The sequence below is a fragment of the Monodelphis domestica genome, chromosome 1, assembly GCF_027887165.1.
Source record: "Monodelphis domestica isolate mMonDom1 chromosome 1, mMonDom1.pri, whole genome shotgun sequence".
In the NCBI taxonomy this organism is placed as follows: Eukaryota; Metazoa; Chordata; class Mammalia; order Didelphimorphia; family Didelphidae; genus Monodelphis; species Monodelphis domestica.
The window spans coordinates 486,480,432-486,502,338 of NC_077227.1; the positions used below are offsets into that span (position 1 = coordinate 486,480,432).

Consider the following 21,907-nt stretch of genomic DNA (forward strand, 5'->3'; position numbering starts at 1 on the left):
ATAAAAAATCATGAAAGATTCTTAAGCAAAAGAGTAGTAATTGGTCAGACCTGAGTTTTAGGAATCTTATTTAGATGGCTATATCTAGGATAGATTCGAAAGGGGAGAGAGTGGAAGTTGAGAATCTAATTAACAGATTAGTAAAATCCCTATAATAGGTGATGAGACCCCTACTTGGAGTGATAGCTCCATAAGAAGGGGATAGATGCTAATGATATTGTGGAGGTACAATACATTAGACTTGCCAACTGATTGGAAGGGAACATGTGGGAAGGGTCTAGGGTGACCTGAAGGTGTTAAACTTAGATAACTGGAAGGATTTAAATAGAAATAGGGAAGTTTGAAAGAAGATGAGCTATGGATAATTTTTTTAAATCTTTATGTTCTGTCTTAGAATTGATACTAAATACCTATTCCCAGGCAGAAGAGACGTAAGGGTTAGGCAAGTCCCTTATAAAAGAGAAGAGATCATGCTATTGTAAAGATGGGAAAACAAAGATAATGCAAGACTTCTCTCTCTAATCCATCTTTTTCATAGATTCCAATATACTCTTAGAGATACATAAGTGTGCCCATGCTAAAAAATCTTGCCCACTTACAATGTTCCTCAGCTATCTACAACTTGGAAGTATCTGAGGTCAAATTTGAACCCACGACCTCCTATCTCCAGACCTTGTGCTCTATCTACTGAGCTACCTAGACTCCCCTGGATAATGTTTCAACATTTAAAGTTGAGATGCCTTTGGGAGATCTAGGAAGAGAAATTTCGTGCTTCTAAGAAGCCTCCCCTGAGCTCCCCTTCTCTCAAGTGAAAAGGACTTTTCACGATGGAAATATCCATCATTTACTCACATCTCCACATCCCCTGTCACTTCCTATGATTGCCTGTATTTTTCTAGCTCTTTATTTGAAAGAGAATGCTCAGTTCCATCATATCTTAGTCCTCTCCAACTTGTCTTGGGGGAGCCTTCTCTCCCATCCCATTTTCAGCTTCTTTTCATTTATAAACTCTTTAAGATTAAGGGCTGTCTTTTGCTTGTTTTTGTATTCTCAGCATTTAGCACAGTGCCTATCATCAAAAGGAACTTAATAAATGCTTGTTGACTTGAAGACTTCCTCCTCAAATTTCCTGACGGCTTAGTCTGCACCATTCTCATATCACTTGACTTTTTTATTATTACTCGTTACTTACATGTTGTACTTACTATAGTCCATTCCTCAGATAGACTGTAAATTCACAAGGGCAGGAACTGTGTCATTTTCCATCACTGTTTCTTTAGTGTCTAGCACAATGCATGGTAGACACTTAATAAATGTTGGTTGAATCAAATTTAACTAAAGTCATTAGAGCTGGAATCATATTGTTTGCTTCTTGACCATAGAATGGTAGCAAGAACCCTCATCTAGGATTTAGAAGATTTGACATATGATCTTGGCTCTAATATCTTGGGCAGGCCACCTGACTTTCCCCAGGACACAAGTTTTCTCCATCCTCTCCTGCCCCCTGACTATTTATATCACTCCTTCAATTTTTAAAAAGAATGGAGGAGGCATATCAGAATTGAGATATTCCTGAAGACTTTTCTTTTGGCAACTTGTGTTCATATTAGCAAAAGTTCCATGCATGAGGAGAAAGGGCTGAAACCAATGAGAAAAACTGCAATTAATTTTCAATGGATTTGGATGGAGTTCCAACATGGACTTCTGAGTAGGCCTACCAAAATCTGATTTATTCTTGAACGCAGGATGCTTTTTTAGAGAAGGAATGAAAAAGGAAAAGACAGCTTCCAACTGTGTCTGAATATCCCCCAAGAATGTGTCCAGTGTTTGCATTCTGCAAGCCCTGGTACAGTGGCTCCTATCGCACAATAGGCATGACTGACAGTCCTTAACTATTCAGGTTTTCAGATCACCAGTGACTTACTATCTGGCCTGCACACAAGAGCAAGTGCTTTTGGTCACTTATCTTGGGCATGCTGAAATGTCAACAAAAGAAAATCAAGAATCTAATTGCCCTCCCCCCCAACTTTGCTTAGGGGAAAAATAAACAGGCTTAAGGAGAGCACAAGTATATGCTGAGGATTCACAAATGAGCACTCCAAAAGTTCCTGCAAAATGCATGAACTGAGATTTGGCAGGCTTCTCTTGTCTGTGTGCTGATTTCTTCTTTCTTTCCTGTCTTTTTTGCCTTATTTTCCCTCCCTCATCATTTCTTGATGCAAAGACATTTTGTTTATATTAATGGTGTAAATGCATTATGGGTCCCAGTTATTAATTGAATTTGTGAAAGCTCACTGATGCACTTTGAAAATGATATCCTTTTTTTAAATGAACAATGTTAATTGAAGATTAATATTGGCCAACATTCACAGAAGGCAACATGGCTTAATAGCTAGAGAGCTGGCTTTAGAGTCAGGAAAAACTGAGGTTGGATCCCACCTTTGCCACTCTTAATTAGATATGTGACCAAAGACAAGTCATTGAACCACCATGAGCCTCAGTTTCCTCATCTGAAAAAAAGGTATAGCAATTCTTGTAGTAAATGCCTCACATGCAATAAAGCACATAAAGACTTAAGTGGACTTTAAATGCTAGATGTTATTATTACAATGTCTGTTAGTGGTGATGTAACATTGCAAAGAATCTGGGATCCTCCTTTATCGTTGTCACTCCCAGCTCCATTCCTCGAACCTTGTCTACTGCCAATGCAATGTGTTGGATGAATTGTATTTACTTTCTCGTGTGGATAGTTATCAGCAGTGGGCCCTTCTCTGACAGGGAGCTTCTAATGAATCCTGCTTGCTGCGACTATGTCTTTATGGTAGTAAGACAGGGAAGAGGTACCAGAGCAATCCATCTGCATGAGCAGAGAGAAAGGAAGGGAACCAATTACATCATTAAGGATTGGACTGGTTGTCTGAGGAAGGCAGAGCAGGCAGTTGCTTATGTACCATGATTTGACAGAAAGGTCTTTTCCCTTTCTCTATCTGTCACACAGTATTCAATGAAAGCTTCCTTTCCTTGGACATTTTCTCTTGTTAAAATACCACTACCCTCTTGGAAGGGTAATATTAGGCTGTTATCAGTCTTTAATGCCCCAGTGTGGATAAATTTTTATCAGATCCTTTCTAGTGGCTGAGTCTTGAGAGATGGATTATAGGAATGACTTTGGAACTTAGGGATGCCCCAGGTAGGACAGGTTTAAGTCGAGACCTTTGGGAAGTGGACAAGGGATACTGAGCAATAGTGGTAGAGGAGGCTCTCATTGGGACAGCCATGCAGAAAGCCAAGATGGAAAGGCATGGTCAAAGGTAAACTTTAATAACTTTGAAAATCTTGACTGGCCTTCATCCTATACATTTTGTTGCCTTTGTCTGTCTTTTTCAAAATGATCAATACTGTGATTTCTTCCAAGTGCCCTTTGGCAGGTTTTTGTTTTGTTTTATTATTTTTTTTTTTGCTTTTTCTGCTTCATACAACCCAGAGAAATTGTGACATTGTACCATCACACTAAATCTATGGTCTCTCCATATTAGATTATATGTTCCCTGAAGGGCAGGCAGGGATCATTTTTGCTTTTATATTTATATCATCAGTGTTAAGCACAAAGCTTGGTACATAATAAGTTTTTTCATTCCTTCATTCATTCATATGTGTTGATATTTCCATTGGTTTTGAATTGTCCTAAATGAATTTCAGTCCTTGGACAGGACAGCTAGTTAGTCAGTCAATCAACGTTTATTAAGGGCCTACTATGTGTCAGGCACTGTGCTAAGTGCTGGGTTAGACATGCCTGGTTGAGTTGCTGTAAATTCAGCAAAGAGAGACCTTCAGGTCTTACTTTTGTTTCTTCAGTTCAGCTTATATAGCTGCACTGACATGAATTTTGGAGGCAGCTTTGCCTGAATATGAAAGCCAATCGTGTACATTTTAAAAGCTGCTAAGATAAGCCAATCAAAATAGAATCTTGAGTCTAAGTGTGATGAACAACTCTGATTTTAAAAAGAGATTTTCTATCAACTGAAAAGCTCTTGAAGATTCAGGGGAAGTGAGTTTTCAGGAAGAAAGGACTAGAGTTTCAGAGAGAATTATTATCTGAAATAGTAGTAGCTACTCAGGAGTGGCCTAGGCTTGCTGAGTACAGGGGAGGTGATCCATGCTAACAACTGCCACTTCCGAAAAGTTATGAGACATGATTTTTAAAAACTGAGACACATATCTGGCAGGAGTAACATTTCAGCAAGAAATCAAAGAGCAGGATGATGTAAGCCCTGAAGCCAAGGTCTCTAAGAGAGGAGAGAACAAGAGGGACTTTTCAGGTTGATGAAAGATTCCTTTCTCAGAGCTACCACAATAATTAAAAATTAATCTGTCTCATCTTGAAAAGGTGAATTTAATCAGGCAAATGGCCTCCTCGTGTGGACAGTTAAAAAGGAAAGTGCTGTAAAAATGGTGAACCTGAGGCGATCTGACTAATTATGCAAAGGAAAGCTTTGCTAAGAAATCATGGAGTGTGATGACAGGATGCTCTACTGTGTAGAAGTATCTTTATGATAATGAAAGGAACTCAAGTTTTAGATGGGTGGTGATAGAGATAGGGGTGAGAAGAAAAGGCAGTGCTTTGGAGGAGGGTAATAATCTGAGATTATATACTTCTAGATCTATGGAAGGGATCTTAGAGGCCACCTAAACCTACTTGTTCATTTTCTGGATGAAGAAATTGATGCACTGAAAAGTTAATCTTATTTACTCAAGGTTATACAGGTAGTAAAGCATTGGAGGCTATTCCATCTTCCCTCAAGGGGGCTGTAGAAACAAGAGGCTTTTGTTTATAGTGGAAAGAAAAGGAATTCAATGGATCAATTGCTACTTCTGAATACATAGAAGGAGAAGACAGGGTCAACAGCCAGCCATATCTTCAAGGTTTCTATCTAAAAGGGGGCAGAGCTTCTTGTAGAAAAGGCTGGGAGAACCTTCTAGTGACCACCACATAAGAGTGTTCCAAACCTGGGGTTGAATGAATTTCCTCACAACCTGTCAATAAATGATCTTGCCTCTAAACATTTCCCTTACTTTTAAGCTGGAAGACTGAAATCCTGCTTATGTACATTGATTGTGTGACTCTCTGCAACTCTCTAAAGACTCTAAGTTGGAGGGAAGGTGTCAACCTGAATTGGTAGATGGAGTTTCCTTGCCTGGAATTTCCCTGTACAAATGTGTGTGTGTGTGTGTGTGTGTGTATCTATAGCTATATATCCACATTTCAAGGATAAAAGACCCCTAGCACTGAAGAAAGAGGGCAGTTGAGACACTTTACCTGTAGAAGAGAGCAGGTGACTTGAAAACTGTGCTACCAGATTTTGCCAAAGGGCATCACAGTTTTCCTGCCCTCAATCTGCTATCTCAGCTCTTTTGCTGTAGTGACCAGACCTGAAATAATCCTGCCGATGCTGAAACAACACATACACTATATCTCAAGTACCCCATTTCTAAATCATTTTTCTTCACATTTTCCTTGGCCCAGCGTACAAAATAATCTTTCTTGTTCAAAGAGGATAAAATAATTTCCTTCAGATACTCTAGGACTCAGGGGAAATCTCTTTTCCCATCTAGCTAAAAAGATAATCTATTTCCTTTTCTACCCCTCCCCACCCCCTCAGTAGACTTCCACCAGCAGTTTTGGTATAGTTTAGGGGATGCCTGAGTTCACTGACAGGGTGCCTGGGTGATGGGATGAGTGGTAACCATGTTGCCACAAGTGACCTCTTGCCTCTTCTGACATTTAATTCTCACAAGCAATGGCTATCAGGATGCCTAAATTCAGACCTCAGAAACACTTCAGGGACCTGTCATTTCTCTGAGGCTCCTGATGTCAAGACTGTGTCTCTGCCCTCTCTATCTCTCTTACTCCCTCCTCTTTTCCTTCCACCTTCTTTTTCTATTTTCCCTCTCTCCCTTCTCTTTCTCTTTTTTCTCCCACCTTCTGTCTCCTCATCCTTCCTCCTCTTCTTCTTTTTCTTCTTCTCTTTCTCCCCAGCTAGCTCCCATGGGCTCAATAATGGTGTTTATATTGATAAATCCCACCAAGCCTAATGTCTCCCCTGAGCTCCAATCTGTCACCCACCGTCCTTTGTACACATTACCATAGGCATCTCAAACTCAATGTGTCTAAAACAAAATTCATTATCTTTCTTTCCAAATCTACATCTCTTTGCAAATTTCCCATTTCCTGTCAGAGATACCATCATCCTTATAGTTACCCAGGTTCACAATTTCATAGCTATCCTAGATTCTTTATTTTCTTTCACCCCGCATATCCAGAAATTTGCTGAGTTTTGCCCTTTATTGCCAACCAAATATTTCTTACACCTCTATTACTCCTCTTTTCACTCACAACCACCACCCTATTACTCTGATTATCTAGTAGCCTTCACTATTGTAACAGACTATTTTTAGAAGTACAGTGTATTTGGCCTCCATTGATAGAATATAAACTCCAAACAGGCAGGGATTTTTCTCTTCTTTTTCTTTTTGTTTGTGCATCACCAGTATCTAGCATAGTGGATATCACACATACACTTGCTGATTGACAGACTGAGTAAATAATCGGTTGCCTCAAACTTGGAAATGGGGAAAACATAGGGAAGAGTAGAACAATTTACAATGTTTCACTAGCATATGAGGAACTCATGTTATTGGTCATAGGATGACTTCTCTTAGGAGTCATCCACTAGACTGTTCTAGGGGTTAGGGAGTTTTCCCCTCAGGAATTCCAAAGATCCTTTCAGGGAGGTAGAACGGCTATCTAAGAAGCAGTAGCTTCCAGAGGTTCAATCCACTGATAGGAAAAAGATAAAAATATCCATCTCACTCATACACAAGCATAAGAAATGGCAGATGGTTTCAGGGTCCTTTATATTATGGAGGTAATTTCTGACTCTTATGGTGATACTGAGGTACCATTTTGAGAAGAGCATCACTCTTTGTTGTCACATCAACTTCATTTGTCTCCACTGTCCCATACCTAAGAACTCAATATGGAGCTGCTATCCATGATTTTATCTATATCTTTAATCTTTTTACATCATTAACCTATATACGCTCTCGAAGGCATGAGTTTTAAACATTTACTCTGGTAAAGAATGGGATGGCCTTTTTAAAATGTTTTATATTAAAAATCAAAAAAATATCTTCTTTGAGCTTTGGATTGGGACTATTCATTCTAGTATCTCTAAACTGCTGACCAACTCTGTGTTCACCCTATCTATCCAGTTTCATATTTTTCTAGAATTGGATCTGATTCATTGTCAGTCTGCCCTTTACCACTTGTCCCCCGTGATCTGAAATATTGAACTTGGTGCCTTGGAGATCTCTGAGCTAGGTGTTTGGGTAGGATAAGTAAGAAGGCAGTCTTCCTGAGCTGCAGGAACAGACCAGTCAATTCCAGAATGCTCAAGAGACTGGAATGTGTGCTGTCAACAACCTGGGCTCCCCTCTTACACCCAGGGTCTGACAATGCTAACAAAAGACACAGGTGTTTTAAAAAGCAGTCTGGCATCCTGATGCACAGTCCAGAAACCCATCACACACTGGGATCACTAGAAGAATCACTATATCCTCACACCTGGCAGGGTAGGGGGCTGAGTTCTTCTGTTCAGCACCATATGGTGGAAGCAAGGTTAAGTCAGATGATTAATAAGGCGTTGGTAATGCTGATGACTCAGTATTTTATCTCCTCTAAAAGTTAAGATATTGGCCTAAAAATAATAGAGGTGAAAATGATATTTGAGACAAAATAGCCCAATCTTTTTACTTTCCAGATAAGGAAACTGAGGCCCAGAGAGAGCCTAGACCTAGAAGTCAATAAGTGAGATATAGCTAGGTACCAAGATCAGTAAACTTTTCATTTTGCCATAGGGTTCTATATTATACGTCATCTTTTCCCCTTTAAACATGGGCCCTGAAGCTCTCTCCCCCCACTTTTATTCCCTTCAGCAATTCCAGGGGATAATCTCTGAGACTGAATGCATTGTAGCTCTTCTTTCAAAGAAGACTTCTCTGGTGTCAAAGAGGCATTTAATAGGAAATGAAAAGGCTACAAGATGAATATATATCAACTAGAGAACATGGGGAAAGACAATAGCTTTACAGTTTTATAGAAAGGGATTTAATCATTAAGTAAGGGTACAAGCAGTTACATGATCTCAATCAAAGTTGAGTCAAGAATCATAGAAAGACAGAGCTGGATGAGATTTCAGAGATCTTTAGTCCAACTCTTCTATGAGAAAAATGAGGTCTAAATAGGGGAAGTGACTTATCTAAGATCAAATTATGTGACAGCAGCAGAGATGAGATTAGAAACCAAATTTCCCACTTCCCATTCCAAGGCTCTATTAATAATAATCCAGTGCTTTGATATGCTTACATGGTAGGAGGCTCGTTCTTCTCTATCCATGGGTCTAGTCACATACATACGACCTGACATAGAATCAATGTTGAAGACTTCCATGGGTGGTTGGTCAGCCCCAACTCCAGTGATGCTGTATCGGATGGGAATATCATTATCCTTGTCTGATCGAATCTGAAAGATAAAAGTAAACAGGAAGGTGCTGTAGACTTAAGAATGAGAGGGAAAAACAGCATATTTTTTAAAATTTTATTTTGATTTTTAATTCAAAATTCTCTTGCTTCATCCACCTCTCTTCCACTCATTGAAAGAGCAAAAAATGATACCCATTATACATATGAGGTCATGCAAAAAATATTTCCACATTAGTCAGGTAGCAAAAGAAAAGCAATTAAAGTAAAAAAAATATATTAGTACTCTTTCTGGTGTTAGATAACATTTTTCATTATGAACCCCTTGGATTTATAGTGGATCATTGTATTGGTCAAAATAGTTAAGTCTTTCATAGTTGATTATCATTTTTCCTACCTTGTTGCTATTGTTACACAATTACATTAATGCTATTACTATGTACAATATTATATTAGTTCTGCTCACTTCAGTTTGCATCAGCTCATACTAATTTTCCCAGGATTCTCTGGTCTCCTTCATCATAATATCTGATAACACAATAATATTCCCTCATCATCATATGCCACAACTTGTTCAGCCATTTCTCAGTTGATATGCATTGCCTCAGTTTCTGATTCTTTGCCATGACAAAAATAACTACTATAAATATTTTTGTATATATGGGTCCTTTTACATTTTCTTTTACCTTTTTGGGGTATAGATCAAGTAGTAGTATTAATGGGTCAAAAGATATGCACAGTATTATGGTCCTTTGGGCATAGTTTTGAATTGTCTTCCAGAATGGTTGGGTCAGTTCACAGCTCCACCAGCAGTGATCATTAGTGTCCCTATTTTTCCATATTGCCGCTTCCAGCATTTGCCATTTTCTTTTTCTGTCATGTTAGCCAATCTAATAGGTGTGACTTGGTATCTCAAAGTAGCATCCTAATAGCAATGTTAGCTAAGATTGTCATTATAGTTGAATCTCAAGATACCCAGATGAAGAAAGCATTAATAAATACAAGATTTTTTATTCAAAGGCTTATCTTAGGCCCAGCCATTGCAAAGTATAAGGCATTTGGGCCCCATTGTTCAAGAGCTTACAGGTCAGTTGGGGAGGTGATAAAAATGAATAAAATATTAAAATAACAATAATGATATATATGATTATAGTAATAGTAATAACCATGATGGTCAAAATAATAGGTAGTATTTTATATAATATATAATATAAATATATATTATATATTATATATATATTATAAATTATATGTATATATTTATATATATATATATAATATACATAAAAAATATAATATAAAATATAATAAAGTAGTGCTTTAAGGTTTGAAAAGTGCTCTATAAATATTATCTCATTTGATCCTCCAAACAACCTAGGAACTAGGTATTATTATTGCCCCCATTTTATAGATGAGAAAACTGAGGCAGAGAGGGATTAAGTGACTTGCCCAGAATCACACAGCTTGTAAGTGTCTGAGGCCAGATTTGAATTCTGGTCTTCCTGAATCCAGTCCCAGCACCCTATCCATTGTACAACCTATCTGCTTCTAAGGGGAGGGGTCTAGGGTGGGAATAGAAGTGACTTGCCCAGGGTGACCTAGGCAATAAGTAGTAGAACAGATTTGAATCCAGACCCTTTGACTCTAAATCTAGATCTCCTACTATGTAGAGTTCTTCAATTTTAATAAAAAGGGCTTAGAGTCACACCACTTTTGATATAAGGACAAAAAATAAAACTTCAGCTTACTGTCAAATCATATCCTGTACTAAACTAGCATCTAGGCCCCTGAGGCAGCTGTTGACAGAGAAAGGCTCCTAATGCCTAATCTTACAGACTGTACAGAGGAGCCTTGCTTTATATACAAGTTAAAGAGGTTAAGTTTAGCTGATGACATGTTTTCAAAAGGATATTTTGAAAAAAATGGTCTCATAAGTATTGAGAGTTACACAAACTTTGCAAACATATGCAAGAAAACAAATTTAGAGCAGATTTTCTCTGTGGAAGAATAAAAATCCTTTAAATTTGAAGGAATTTATCCAATCAGCAGTTTTAAAAAAAGTTTTATATCCTGGAAGTAATTTTCCAAGAGAAAACACATGGTAAGTTATAAGGTAATTCCTCTCATCCCAAACACCCAGTAACCACTGCTGCAGAAAAAGCTTTCTAGCAAACCGTCTCTGGAGTGTCAATTTGGTCACAGAATGTCAGAGGTAGGAGGAACCTTAGAATGCCGAACACAGAATGTTGACCCTGGAAAGGATCTTAGAATAGAGAATGTTACTCCTGAAAGGGATCTACTGATGTAAAACCCAGTAGGTTAAAGAACAGGCTATAGGGATGCTCTTGCCCCTCCTTTACATTTTACAGAAGAGGAAACCGAGGAAAAGTTATATTCGTTTTCTGTAACTTCTCTCCACAAAATGATTGACTGAACTTTATTATCATAGTGCATGTACAAGCAGATTTTTTTAACCAGCACCAGGTGCTGACTTTTTAAGATTAAAGGCAGACTGTGAACGACTGATGTCAGGAGGGACCCTGCCTGGTAGGGCTAAGAAGGGAGAATGAATAAACTCAGTATAAGTATATAGGCAACTCTTATCTGGATGTAGAACATAAATCCATCATTGTTCACTCTGGAAGGGACCTGTAGTCTATCTACTATACCACCTAGCTACCCTTCTAAATACCTTTTTTAGAAAAGCTAATATAATGAATCCCATCATGGTTTGACTCCTTCACAGATGGCATCCCATGCAGGACAATGCCATAAGAGGAGAAGCCTTGGACCTTTTCCATGTAAGGTGGATATGTGGCTCAGGGAAATTGGAAATATTCTTTCTTCTAAGTTTTTCCTTTTCCTTTTTTTTGTTGTTGTTTGTTTCGTTTTTAGGTGAAGACATTGGCTACTCCATACTTGTGAGTTACAAAAGGGGTGAGGAAAGCAAGCCTACAGTCATCTTAATATCTGGTATTTCCAGCATCTGGATTTTGAAGCCAACCAAGCATCCATAGCCTAAGGAGAAAAAAGGACTTCAGGAAATGAACTTTGGGAAGCAGCTCAGTATTAGCTAAGATAAGCATTCATCTGGCAGTGATGCCACATTCAGAGGTGGACCTGATGGGACCAGTGCTATATCAGAAGTAAGCTTGTACCCACTCTTCCCAGATGGTAAAGAAATGAGTGTTCAAACAAAGTACTGGGGCAGGGGGAGGAATGGTTATACTTTGGTTCTTTTTAAAAATGCAAAGTAAATTTTGCAAAAGCAAAAAACAATAATAAAAGATATATGGGAATAGCCTACAATGATTATACAATGAGGGAAAAATTCAGTAATACTAATACTGTGGGCATGCTTCTACATCGTATATCTCACATTTTCCCCTCTCGGTTTCACCTGGTCTTTTCATCTTTGCTGTCATCACACAATATTTTCACCACCACAATCAGGCTAGTGTGAGTGATAATATAACATCTGATCTGTTTTTGTTTTGCTCTTCTAAATTCAGTCATTTGACACTTGTGCCAAATCTTTGTGACCTCATTTGGGGTTTTCTTGGCAAAGATACTGGAACAGTTTGCCATTCCCTTCTCCAGATTGTTTTCCAGATGAGGAAACTGAAGCAAACAGGGTTAAGTGACTTGCCCAGAGTCTCCCAATTAGTATCTGAGGCTAGACTTGAATTCAGAAAATTGAGTTTTCTTGACTTCAGGACCTGTAGTCTATCCACAATACCAACTAGCTGCCCCTCTAAATACCTTTTTTAGAAAAGCTAATATAATAAATCCCATAATTTTTATACCTTTCCCTGGCCAAGGGTGGAACCGCCTGGGGGAAGTCTCCAATATGTATCTCACACAGCTTCCTCCCTTTTCTTCTCCCTCCCTGTCCTCTACTCTGGGGATTTTCTTCTTCCTCTCAGTCCTGAGGGGGTTTTTCTCTGGCAGAGACATGATCCTACTTATTCCCCTCCCAAGTCCACACCAGTCACATGCCTAAATCACACCTGCAAATTTGGCCTCATGAGGAGGAGCTTTAGTATGCCTTTCCAGATCATCACAGCGAGAGCCAGCCTGTTGCCTTCTGTCATTATTGAATTTACACTTGGTTCTCTGCCTCCTGCCTTCCTTCATTCATGGTCACCTTGCTAATAGTGTTGGTTATCGCTAGAAATGGCTGGAATTGAGTCTTAATTACACTTCTCGCTGCCACACTGAAGGTCACTGAGTGATGTCCTCTCCTATAAGAAGAAAATGCAGCCATTTCAGAACATCAATATTAAAAAAAAATCCTGGATGAGCAAACTGAAAAACATCCAGGAAAAATCCTGAAACATGCTTAAAGAATAATGTGATCCTTTCAAGCAACATAGACAGAATACAGGGCTTCTATTCACAGCAGGATCAGCCTTTCACTTCACTGGGGTTCAGTTTCTTTTCTATACAAGGATTTCTATGTATATTTTTCATTAGTGTTAATAGAGAAGTGACTGCAAAGTATTTTTGGTTCAGATAAGAAAAAAGACCTTACTAAGTATGGTCTATGGCACCCAGAAAATGGATTAGACCAAACTCTAATGAAAAGAAAAGTAGATATAATGAAAAATTTACAGGTTTGAGGTTGACTATCTACCCTCCTATGTTACTATAACCTATATCCTCACTTATTCCAAGATTTCATAGATCATAGCATCATATAACTAGATCTGGAGGGGATTTCAGAATTTCAGATTTCAGAAAATGAGAAAACTTAGTTCTAGCTTAATGACTTGTTCAATGTCACACAATTGGCAAGTGGCAAGACTGGGATTTGAACCTTGCCCTCTGAATTAAAAATCATTTTTCTTTTACACCATAATTTAATTCAATGAAGCAAACATTTATTTCTTATTTTTAATAAAAAAAATTTCAATTACATATAGAAACAACTTTAACCATTGTTATCTGAGATTTTGTGATTGAGATTCTCTCCCTTCTTTCTCTCCGCACCACTTTCCCAGGCATTAAATATAGGCTTTAAGCAAACATTTATTAGGCATCTTTGATGTCCAGGACACTATTTTAGGTGCTGGGGAATCCAAACAAAAACCAAAAAAACCCCAAAATGATCCTTTTCCTTAAGACACTGAGCTTCTCCTGAGGGATACAATCTGCAAGATGAGTAAATACTACATATTTTAAGGGGAGAGGGAGAGGGAGAGAGAGAGAGAGAGAGAGAGAGAGAGAGAGAGAGAGAGAGAGAGAGAGAGAGAGAGAGAGAGAGCGAGCGCATTAGCAGTATTCTCTGTTGCTAGTTCAGTTCTGAGAAGGGTCCAAAATGGGTTAAGGGATATTCAGGATGAGGTGTTTTCATGGAATTTTTCTGGGCCATCAGGGAGTGGAGCTTAGGATGAGAAAAAAGAAAGATATCAGTAATGTTATAATGAGGTCGGAAAGGACAAGAGAGAGAAAGGTAGAGAGCTGGGCTTTATACATAGCACTAAGTCTAGGAAGGGCCAGAGGTAAAGGGGCAAAGTATTGTGGTACTGCCGCTAAAATGTGGAATCTGAGGGAACAGGGAGAATTGATTGTCCAAGGCCAAGGAGAGGGGTGAACAAAGCTAGATAATGAGCAGGATAAAGAAGGTGTTTGAGCTCCAAAGAGCTCTCTCATGGTTTGCTTTGCTAAGAGAGCTGACTGAGCACCTGTGAGGCTTTTTTAGGCAGGAGAATGAGTGGAATGACGGGCTGTTCCCCTCATCCCCATCTTTTGATGAGTTCTGGACAACTCCTGTGCATCTCCATTGTCCCATTCAGGGGGTAGCAATATCCAGCCGGGGCTATTTCAATATGCTTATCAAGCTTTAGCCTTCTTGAGACTTGGATTAGAGATGAATAGTTTATAACACTTGCAGTGATGGATGATATGATACTCTAGGCACTGACATTATGTTCTTGGGGGCCAAATGCTTTATTTAAATAAAGCAATTTAATTGCAATCCTCTTAGAGAAATCACATTTTAAAACAGAATCTTTTTGCCAAATAATCACCTTGAATTCTGACCATCATACTTCACCAGCCTAATTCTCCAGTGACTATTCAGAAAATCTTTTAGAAATATGGAAAGGCATTAGGAGACTGTTATGTGGGGTTTGCATATACAGTCGATCTGCACAATCTCTCACAGAATGTTATGAATTCTCCCATAGTTTACCATATTAAAAAGAAATACTGTGTGAGAGAATTCACCCAGATCAGGAGAGAGCAGTTTTCCCCTTGATTTGTGTCTGGAAAATGAGAAAAACATAACACCAGCATATGATGGAGCTATGAATAAAGAACACACACACACATTTCAATCGCTTAGCTCACTTTTTATGATGCAATGGAGAATGATGCTTTTTTGCATTTGTTATTAAAGGACAGAACAGATGGTAAAAGGTTAGTTTAAAGTGATGTCTTCATTAAAATAACTTACGATGCCCAGTGATTGTGCTCATCTAGGGATTTTGGCTCTGAACCCAGTATGAAGCTTTCATCACCAGGAATATACTGGATGAAATACAGAATTCTGGAAAACTCTCCCCAAAGGAGGAGATATTTGCCTAATTTAAAATGAACTTGAAGATAGAGGAAAGTCACAATTTTAATTTTTTTATTTATGTGACTGCCTTCTTCTTAGGAAAATCAATATACCCTTTGGCAAAATACCCAGTGGGAACTATGAGCCAGAAAAAAAAAGGAACATGTCCACTTTACAGGTGAAGCCAGGATGTCAAAGCAGAAAATGGGCTTTGAGATCCATAATCAAAAGACACATTAAAGGAAAAACCTGAAATTTATTGGTACCTTTTTGTTTTTCTATCAGACATTTCCAGTTATACATTTCCTCTTATCTCCACAATAACCTTTCCATGGTCATGAAGAAAAAGAGCGAAAGCACCTACATAGCAACCAACCATTACTAACAACATATACTGTCTTCCATTCCCATAATCCCACACATTACCAAAGAAAGATGTGTATTGGAAGAATATATGAGAAAATGAGATAGGAAGCATTATAGTATATAAAATAGATAATTAGATTACATTAAATTAAAAAGATTTTGCACAAAGAAAACCAATTAAGCTAAGATTGTAAGGAAAGCAGGAATCAGGGAAAAATATTTAGCAAGATTCTCTAATAAAGACCTCATTCCTCAAATATATAGAGAACTGAGTCAAATTTATAAGAATAAGAGTAATTCCCCAACTGATAAATGGCCAAAGGATATGAACAGGCAGTTTTCAGAAGAAGAAATCAAAGCCATCCCATGGCATATAAAAAATGTTCTAAATTAATATTGATTGATCTTTAAAATAACTCTGAGGTACCACCTCATACCTGTCAGATTAGCCAACATGACAGAAAAGGAAAATGACAAATGTTGGAGATGTAGAAAAGATTGGGAGGCCATTGTACTATTGTGGAGTTATAAACTCATCCAACCATCCTGGAGAGCAACTTGGAACTATGCCCAAAGGGCTATGTAACTATGCATACCCTTGATCTAGCAATATTATTATGTGAAGATGGGATTAACTCTCCCCTGCCCATTTTTAGATTTAATCACCAGAAGCATATACACCCCACTTACCCTTGAGTAGGGGAAGTTTGTGACCCACATATGCAATACTGGGTGATAAATCAGAATGGATTGACCACTCCACTGGGCAGTCCTTAGCAACACTTTAGCTGTAATTGGTACACATAAAATGGAAGGAAGTCATAGGAAGTAACAAAAAGGAATGGTCTATAAAAATGCCAAGAACTTCATCCCATCTTCATGATTACCAAACCTATACAAAGAAAAAGGAAAAATATATGTATATAAATATTTGTAGTATCTCTTTTTGTAATAGCAAAGAATTGGAAATTGGGAGGATATTTATTAATTGGAGAATGACTGAACAGTCATGGCATATGATTGTGATGGAGCATCCTGCTTTCAGAAAAATAGGGAAGACTTATGTGAACTGATACAAAGTGAAGTGAGCAGAACCAAGAGAACAGTGTATACAGTAACAGCAATATTGTATGATGATCAACTGTGAATGACTTAGCTATTCTCAGCAGTACAGTGATCTAAGAAGATTCCAAAGGACTTATGATGAAATGTTCTCCACTTCCAGAGAAAGATCTGATAGAATCTGAATGCAAATCAAAGAATTCTTTTAAAATTTTCTTTTTTAAAATCCATTTTCTATTGCAGCATAGCTATACTTATATCATCTATAAAAAATTGCTTGCTTTCTCAAGAACTAGGGAGAATTGAGAGGGTGGGAGAGAATTTGGAATTCAAAATTTTTTAAATGAATGATAAAATTGTTTTTATATGTAATTGAGAAAAAAATATTTTTTCTTTAAATAATAGCAGCCATCTCCTAGAGTTTTGTGAGGATGAAATGAAATATTAATTGTATAGTGCTTACTGAGTATAATGTCTGAAACATAGAAAGTACTACATAAATGTTAGATATTTTTGTTATTATGACACAATAATATCTCATTACATACATGTACACTTCTTCAGCTATTTTTATTAATGGAAAATCAATTTATTTCTAGTATTTTGCTATTGCAAAAAGTTAAGGCCACACAAGGAAACTAAAGTCCAAGTTGCTCATTTCTATAGCATCACTCTTCCAAAAAGGACAAAATTTTGAAAAGGAAGATCATTTCAAACAATCCATCATTTTGCCAAAACCCACTGTTAACACCAGACTCCTAATTTTAGGTAGGCTTTTTAATGGCTTGTAATATCCATATCACCCCTAGCTCTCATCTTTGTCTCACATCCCAGATTTCAGCATAACTAAGAAACTGTTTTTCCCAATGACCTCTTGAGCCATTCAGAAACCAAAACAATCTGTCCAAATGAAAGCATCAAATCCGTTTTCATTAAAAAAGTTTTCATATCCTGAACTCAAGGAAGAACAGAGAGAATTCTAAAGGGCATGGGTTCAAATCCCATCTCTGATGTCTACTGTCTATGTGATCTTGGATAACCTCCTTGGGTTTCAATTTTCTTATGTAAAATGAAGGGATATCTGAGTTTTTTTCCAGCTCTAATTTGTGATTCTATGACCCAAATAAAGAATATAATAATTAGCCACCCAAAGTGACCTCCAGGCCTGGCCATGATTCTTTACCTCCAACCATCCTACTCCATATGATCTTTATGGAAAGAACCACACATGGCGGTGGTTTGGCTTTTCTGAGAAGGTCAGAGTGGGATTCTCTAGCTCTCCAAAAGGAAAACCTGAAACAATAATTCCCTTGAGCATTATGTCCCCATTGAAGAGCTTGATCCCAATGGATTTATTTAAAAGTATTATCTAATATGCTGAAACAGAAAGCAAAAGATGCAAAATTAGTGCCAATAATGGTACCAAAAGGCAAAGAAAGAACTGTTGCAATGTTGAACACATTTGATAAAAGGAGCAAAGAAAATCTGTTTTAAAATAAGGTGTTAGACCACTAGTATTTGTGTAGTTTTGACCCATAATAACAAAATCATAATGAGGCAGGATGATTAGTGGGTAAAGAAGAGAGGCTAGAAATCAAGACCTCTGGTACCATTTATAGTAGTGTAGCCATTTACTGGTCATCCCTTTTCCCTTCCTGAAGTTCAGGAATTTTATCTGAAATACAGGAATGGAAGTTTTGCCAAGAAAACAAATGCTTTTATTTTTATGCAACTGATTGGGTTTCTGAATGAGTTCTGAAAGAGGTCAGAAAACCTCTTTTTCAAATACTGTTAATGATATTATAATGGAAGACTTGGGAGTCAGGTAGGATTTGAGCTAGAGAAGTAAAATGACTACATGAATAGAGTATTGGTCTCTGAGCCTGTAAGACCTGGGTGCAAATTTATTAGCTCTATGATTCTAGATTAATCAGTTAACCTTTCAGTGTCACAGGTCCTTATCTGTAAATTAAAGGTATCAGGCACAATGTCCTTTAAGAGGGGTAAGATTAAAAATTAATATCCAAATAATCCAAGTATTATATTTAATGAGATTTATTAATAATAACTTGAAGTAAAGAAAAATAAAAAGCTAGAGCAAAGAGGGGGTTAGCCCAGTTGCAGTTGCAGGAAAAGAACCGAGAAAAAAGGTGGAATTGTAGAACTTATAAACAATACGCAAGGATGCCATGTGGACGAAGGGAAACAGATTCTGGGAGATGAAGTCCAAGTGTTCAAGATTTTCTAATTATGCAGATCACTTCTAGTTCTAAACCTATGAACGTTTGGGCTTCTTTAAATTCTGATAGTCTGTAGCCCTATGAACATGCTGATACTCCTTCACAAGGAAGAGAAGATAGAAACCATCAAGCTATAATAATTCAATTTTATGTCAATCAAGACAACCTTTGAGACACCATGTGATGCTGCCCAGAAACTACCTTATTCTTGGTGGCTACCAGGACCCATAAAGATAACTTTCATTTACTATTTTACCCTCATTATGATCCAGGGGTATGATGATTAGCTCACAGAAACACATTTTTCCAGCTGTGTCAGGGTGCCTGGCATTTGTTCCAAGAGCGTTTTACAATGACTATTTTTATATTTTCACATAGGCTCAAAGTCAATGTCTTCTTGGTACTGTTGCCTCACATCTCTTCTCTGGCCTTGACCTTTTGATGCTTGCAGATCACACTTGGATCTTTTTTAGCTATCCACACTTATTACCACTTGTCTAGCTTTGTCTCTCTGATATGTGTTATCCTAGTTCCTACCCATCTGCTTTGTTTCTTAGCCACTGATTTAGCGTGACCTTCAGTATCTAAGCCCTAACTTGTTACTTGCTTGCTTGCTTTCTGACTTGCCATTTGTCCCAGACCTTTACTTTATGTAGGTATTCTGATTATGCCTGGTTGTTGACCTACTGCCTAGGATAGACCTCACCATATGCTCTGATCTCCTGTCTTTCCACCTGCTCTTCTTCTGTGGCATCCCATGGTTTTGGAACCAACAGTTTACTTCTTCCCAGAATTCAAGCTACAAAGAGGGACCACAGTTTTGTATTTGGGGAATCAGTCTGTGAGGGCTCCCCAAGTGGGTAGAAAGTGGGCTTAAAGGAAGAAAGCAAAAGAAATGAATGGAAGGGAAATTCAGATAAGCACAAAGTTTGAGGTGCTTTGCACACAATAGACACTTGAATATTTGTTGAATTTGAATCCCAGAATGCTACAACTGAAAATTTTATTGTTCAGTTATTTTAGTCATGTCTGACTCTTTGTCATTTTCTTGGCAAAGATAGAGTGATTTGCCATTTCCTTCTGTGGCTCATTTTACAAATGATGAACTCTGCAAACAGGGTTAAGTGAATTGCTCAGGATCACACAACTAGTAAGTGTCTGATGTGGAATTTGAACTCAGGAAGATTTCCAGCTTTGTGCTCTATTACTGTTCCATCTACCTACTCTTTTACAGCCAAAAGACACCTAGGTTTATTAACCTGGAGTCTGTGAACTTGTCTTTTAAAAAAGATACATTTTTAAAAACTGCATTTCAATAGAATTCTTTTCCTTTAAAATTGTACATGTTTGATTTTATACATTTAAAAACATTCTGATAATGGATTTATAACTTCATCAGATAGTCAAACGCGTCCATGACATAAAAAAAAAAGATTAAGAACTCTTGGTTTAAAGGTAATTTTATTCAAATTCCTCCTTTTAATCTAAAAAAGCACAACCAAAAACACCATTATAAGAAAAAGAAAAAAGAAAAAAAAGAGAAAGGTAAATTTCTGAGTAAGTTCTAGTCTCTTTTTTTACACTTATCAGCTGTGATAACATTAACAAAGATTTATTAATAAAAATGAGGGACTGTGGCATACTTTCTTAACCCTCTAAAACTGGCTGTCTCTAGACCATTGTTCTACTTCCTATCTCATTCCACTATTCACCTGGGCCTTAATGCCTTCTCCAATGTAGTCTTTGCCCTACTTCTCTTCACCAGGATCAGTCCTTCCTCATAGAATCCATACCCTGGTTTTGGGGAAGTTAATCCTGTCAATTTTAGAACTCTAGCCCTGGGGCCAAACACTTCTGATTGAGGACTGAATACTTAAGCCTCCATAAACCTTTTTACCCCTCAAATTTCCTACTTCTTGCCCTGGGCCCAATAACAGTTACATTGCTTCTAAAAAATGTAGGATTAATTGGTTAACTTTCTGGTGAATCTACTTACTATTCTAGGCACTACTTTAACAAAAATGTCCTTGGGTCAAACCAGTTCCTTGTGACTTAGCACTGTCTCACTTTTTGTATTTGTATCTACTGGGCAAAGTACTGGGTCTGACACAAAGTTACTGCTTGATAAATACTTTTTCATTCATTCATTCTAGATTTCAGAGCTAAGAAGGACTTCAGATGTTATCTAGACCAGCTCCCTTACACCCAATTTTAGGGATAAGAAGTAAAGTGCTCAAAGTCACTTGCTAAAGGAAAGAGTGCGGTTTGGGACCCAAGTCCATTCCAAAATGGAATATTCTTTCTCCTGCCCCACAGGGATATCTCCAGAGTTGTTAGGGTATAGGTTGTTAGGTCAGGGTATAGCTTATATGAAAGCAGAGTGAAGGCTTAATCTTTATAGTGTCTGGTTAGTTTAACACAGAAAAAACATGCCCAGCTTTTTAGCCATACATTTCAAAAAAGGCAATGTAGGTGGCAGAATGACAGAGCGCTGAACTTGGAACAAGGATAAGTTCAAATCTAGCCTCAGACATTTAGTAGCCCTGTGACCCTGGGCAAGTCACTCAACCTTTTTCTGCTCCACTTACTTCATCTGTAAAATGAGGTTAATAACAATGCCTATCTCCCAGGTTAGTGAGGACAAAATTAGATGATATTTGTAAAGCACCTTATCAACTTTTAAGTACTCTATAAATGCTATTATTCTTATTGTTGCTATTAGTCCTGAGAGGAAATAGATGAGAGTAAGGATATTTCAGTACAGTCTATCCTCATTGCTGAAAGTACAGCTCCAATCACATATCTCAGTAACAAAATTTCTCAGTGCTAAAGTCTTTGGCACTCTCAAATGGTCCAATCTCAAAAAAATATGTTCTCTCTTTTTAAACCCTTCCCTTCTGTCTTAATATTAATTCTAAGACAGAAGAGCAGCAAGGGTTTACACAATGGGTGAAGCGACTTGCCCAGAGTCCCACAGTTAGAAAGTGCTGGAAGCCAGATTTGAATCAAAGCCCTCCTGACTCCAGGTCTGAAACTCTATCCACTGTGCTATGTAGCTGCCCCCTCCCTTTTTTCAGAATATATTCTTATCAATGCATATAACAATAAAGAAGATGCATTATCATCTGACTTGCTG

The 21,907-nt window shown here is 37.7% G+C and overlaps 1 protein-coding gene across 1 annotated transcript in view; it reads right to left on the reverse strand.

Moving 5' to 3' along the window:
• CDH4 (cadherin 4) overlaps positions 1–21,907 on the reverse strand; it is a 1,204,972-nt gene that overhangs the window by 243,961 nt on the left and 939,104 nt on the right. The window contains exon 5 of the mRNA XM_007475618.3: positions 8,426–8,581. Within this exon, the coding sequence (XP_007475680.1) occupies positions 8,426–8,581 (156 nt within the window). The remainder of the gene's footprint in view (positions 1–8,425; positions 8,582–21,907) is intronic.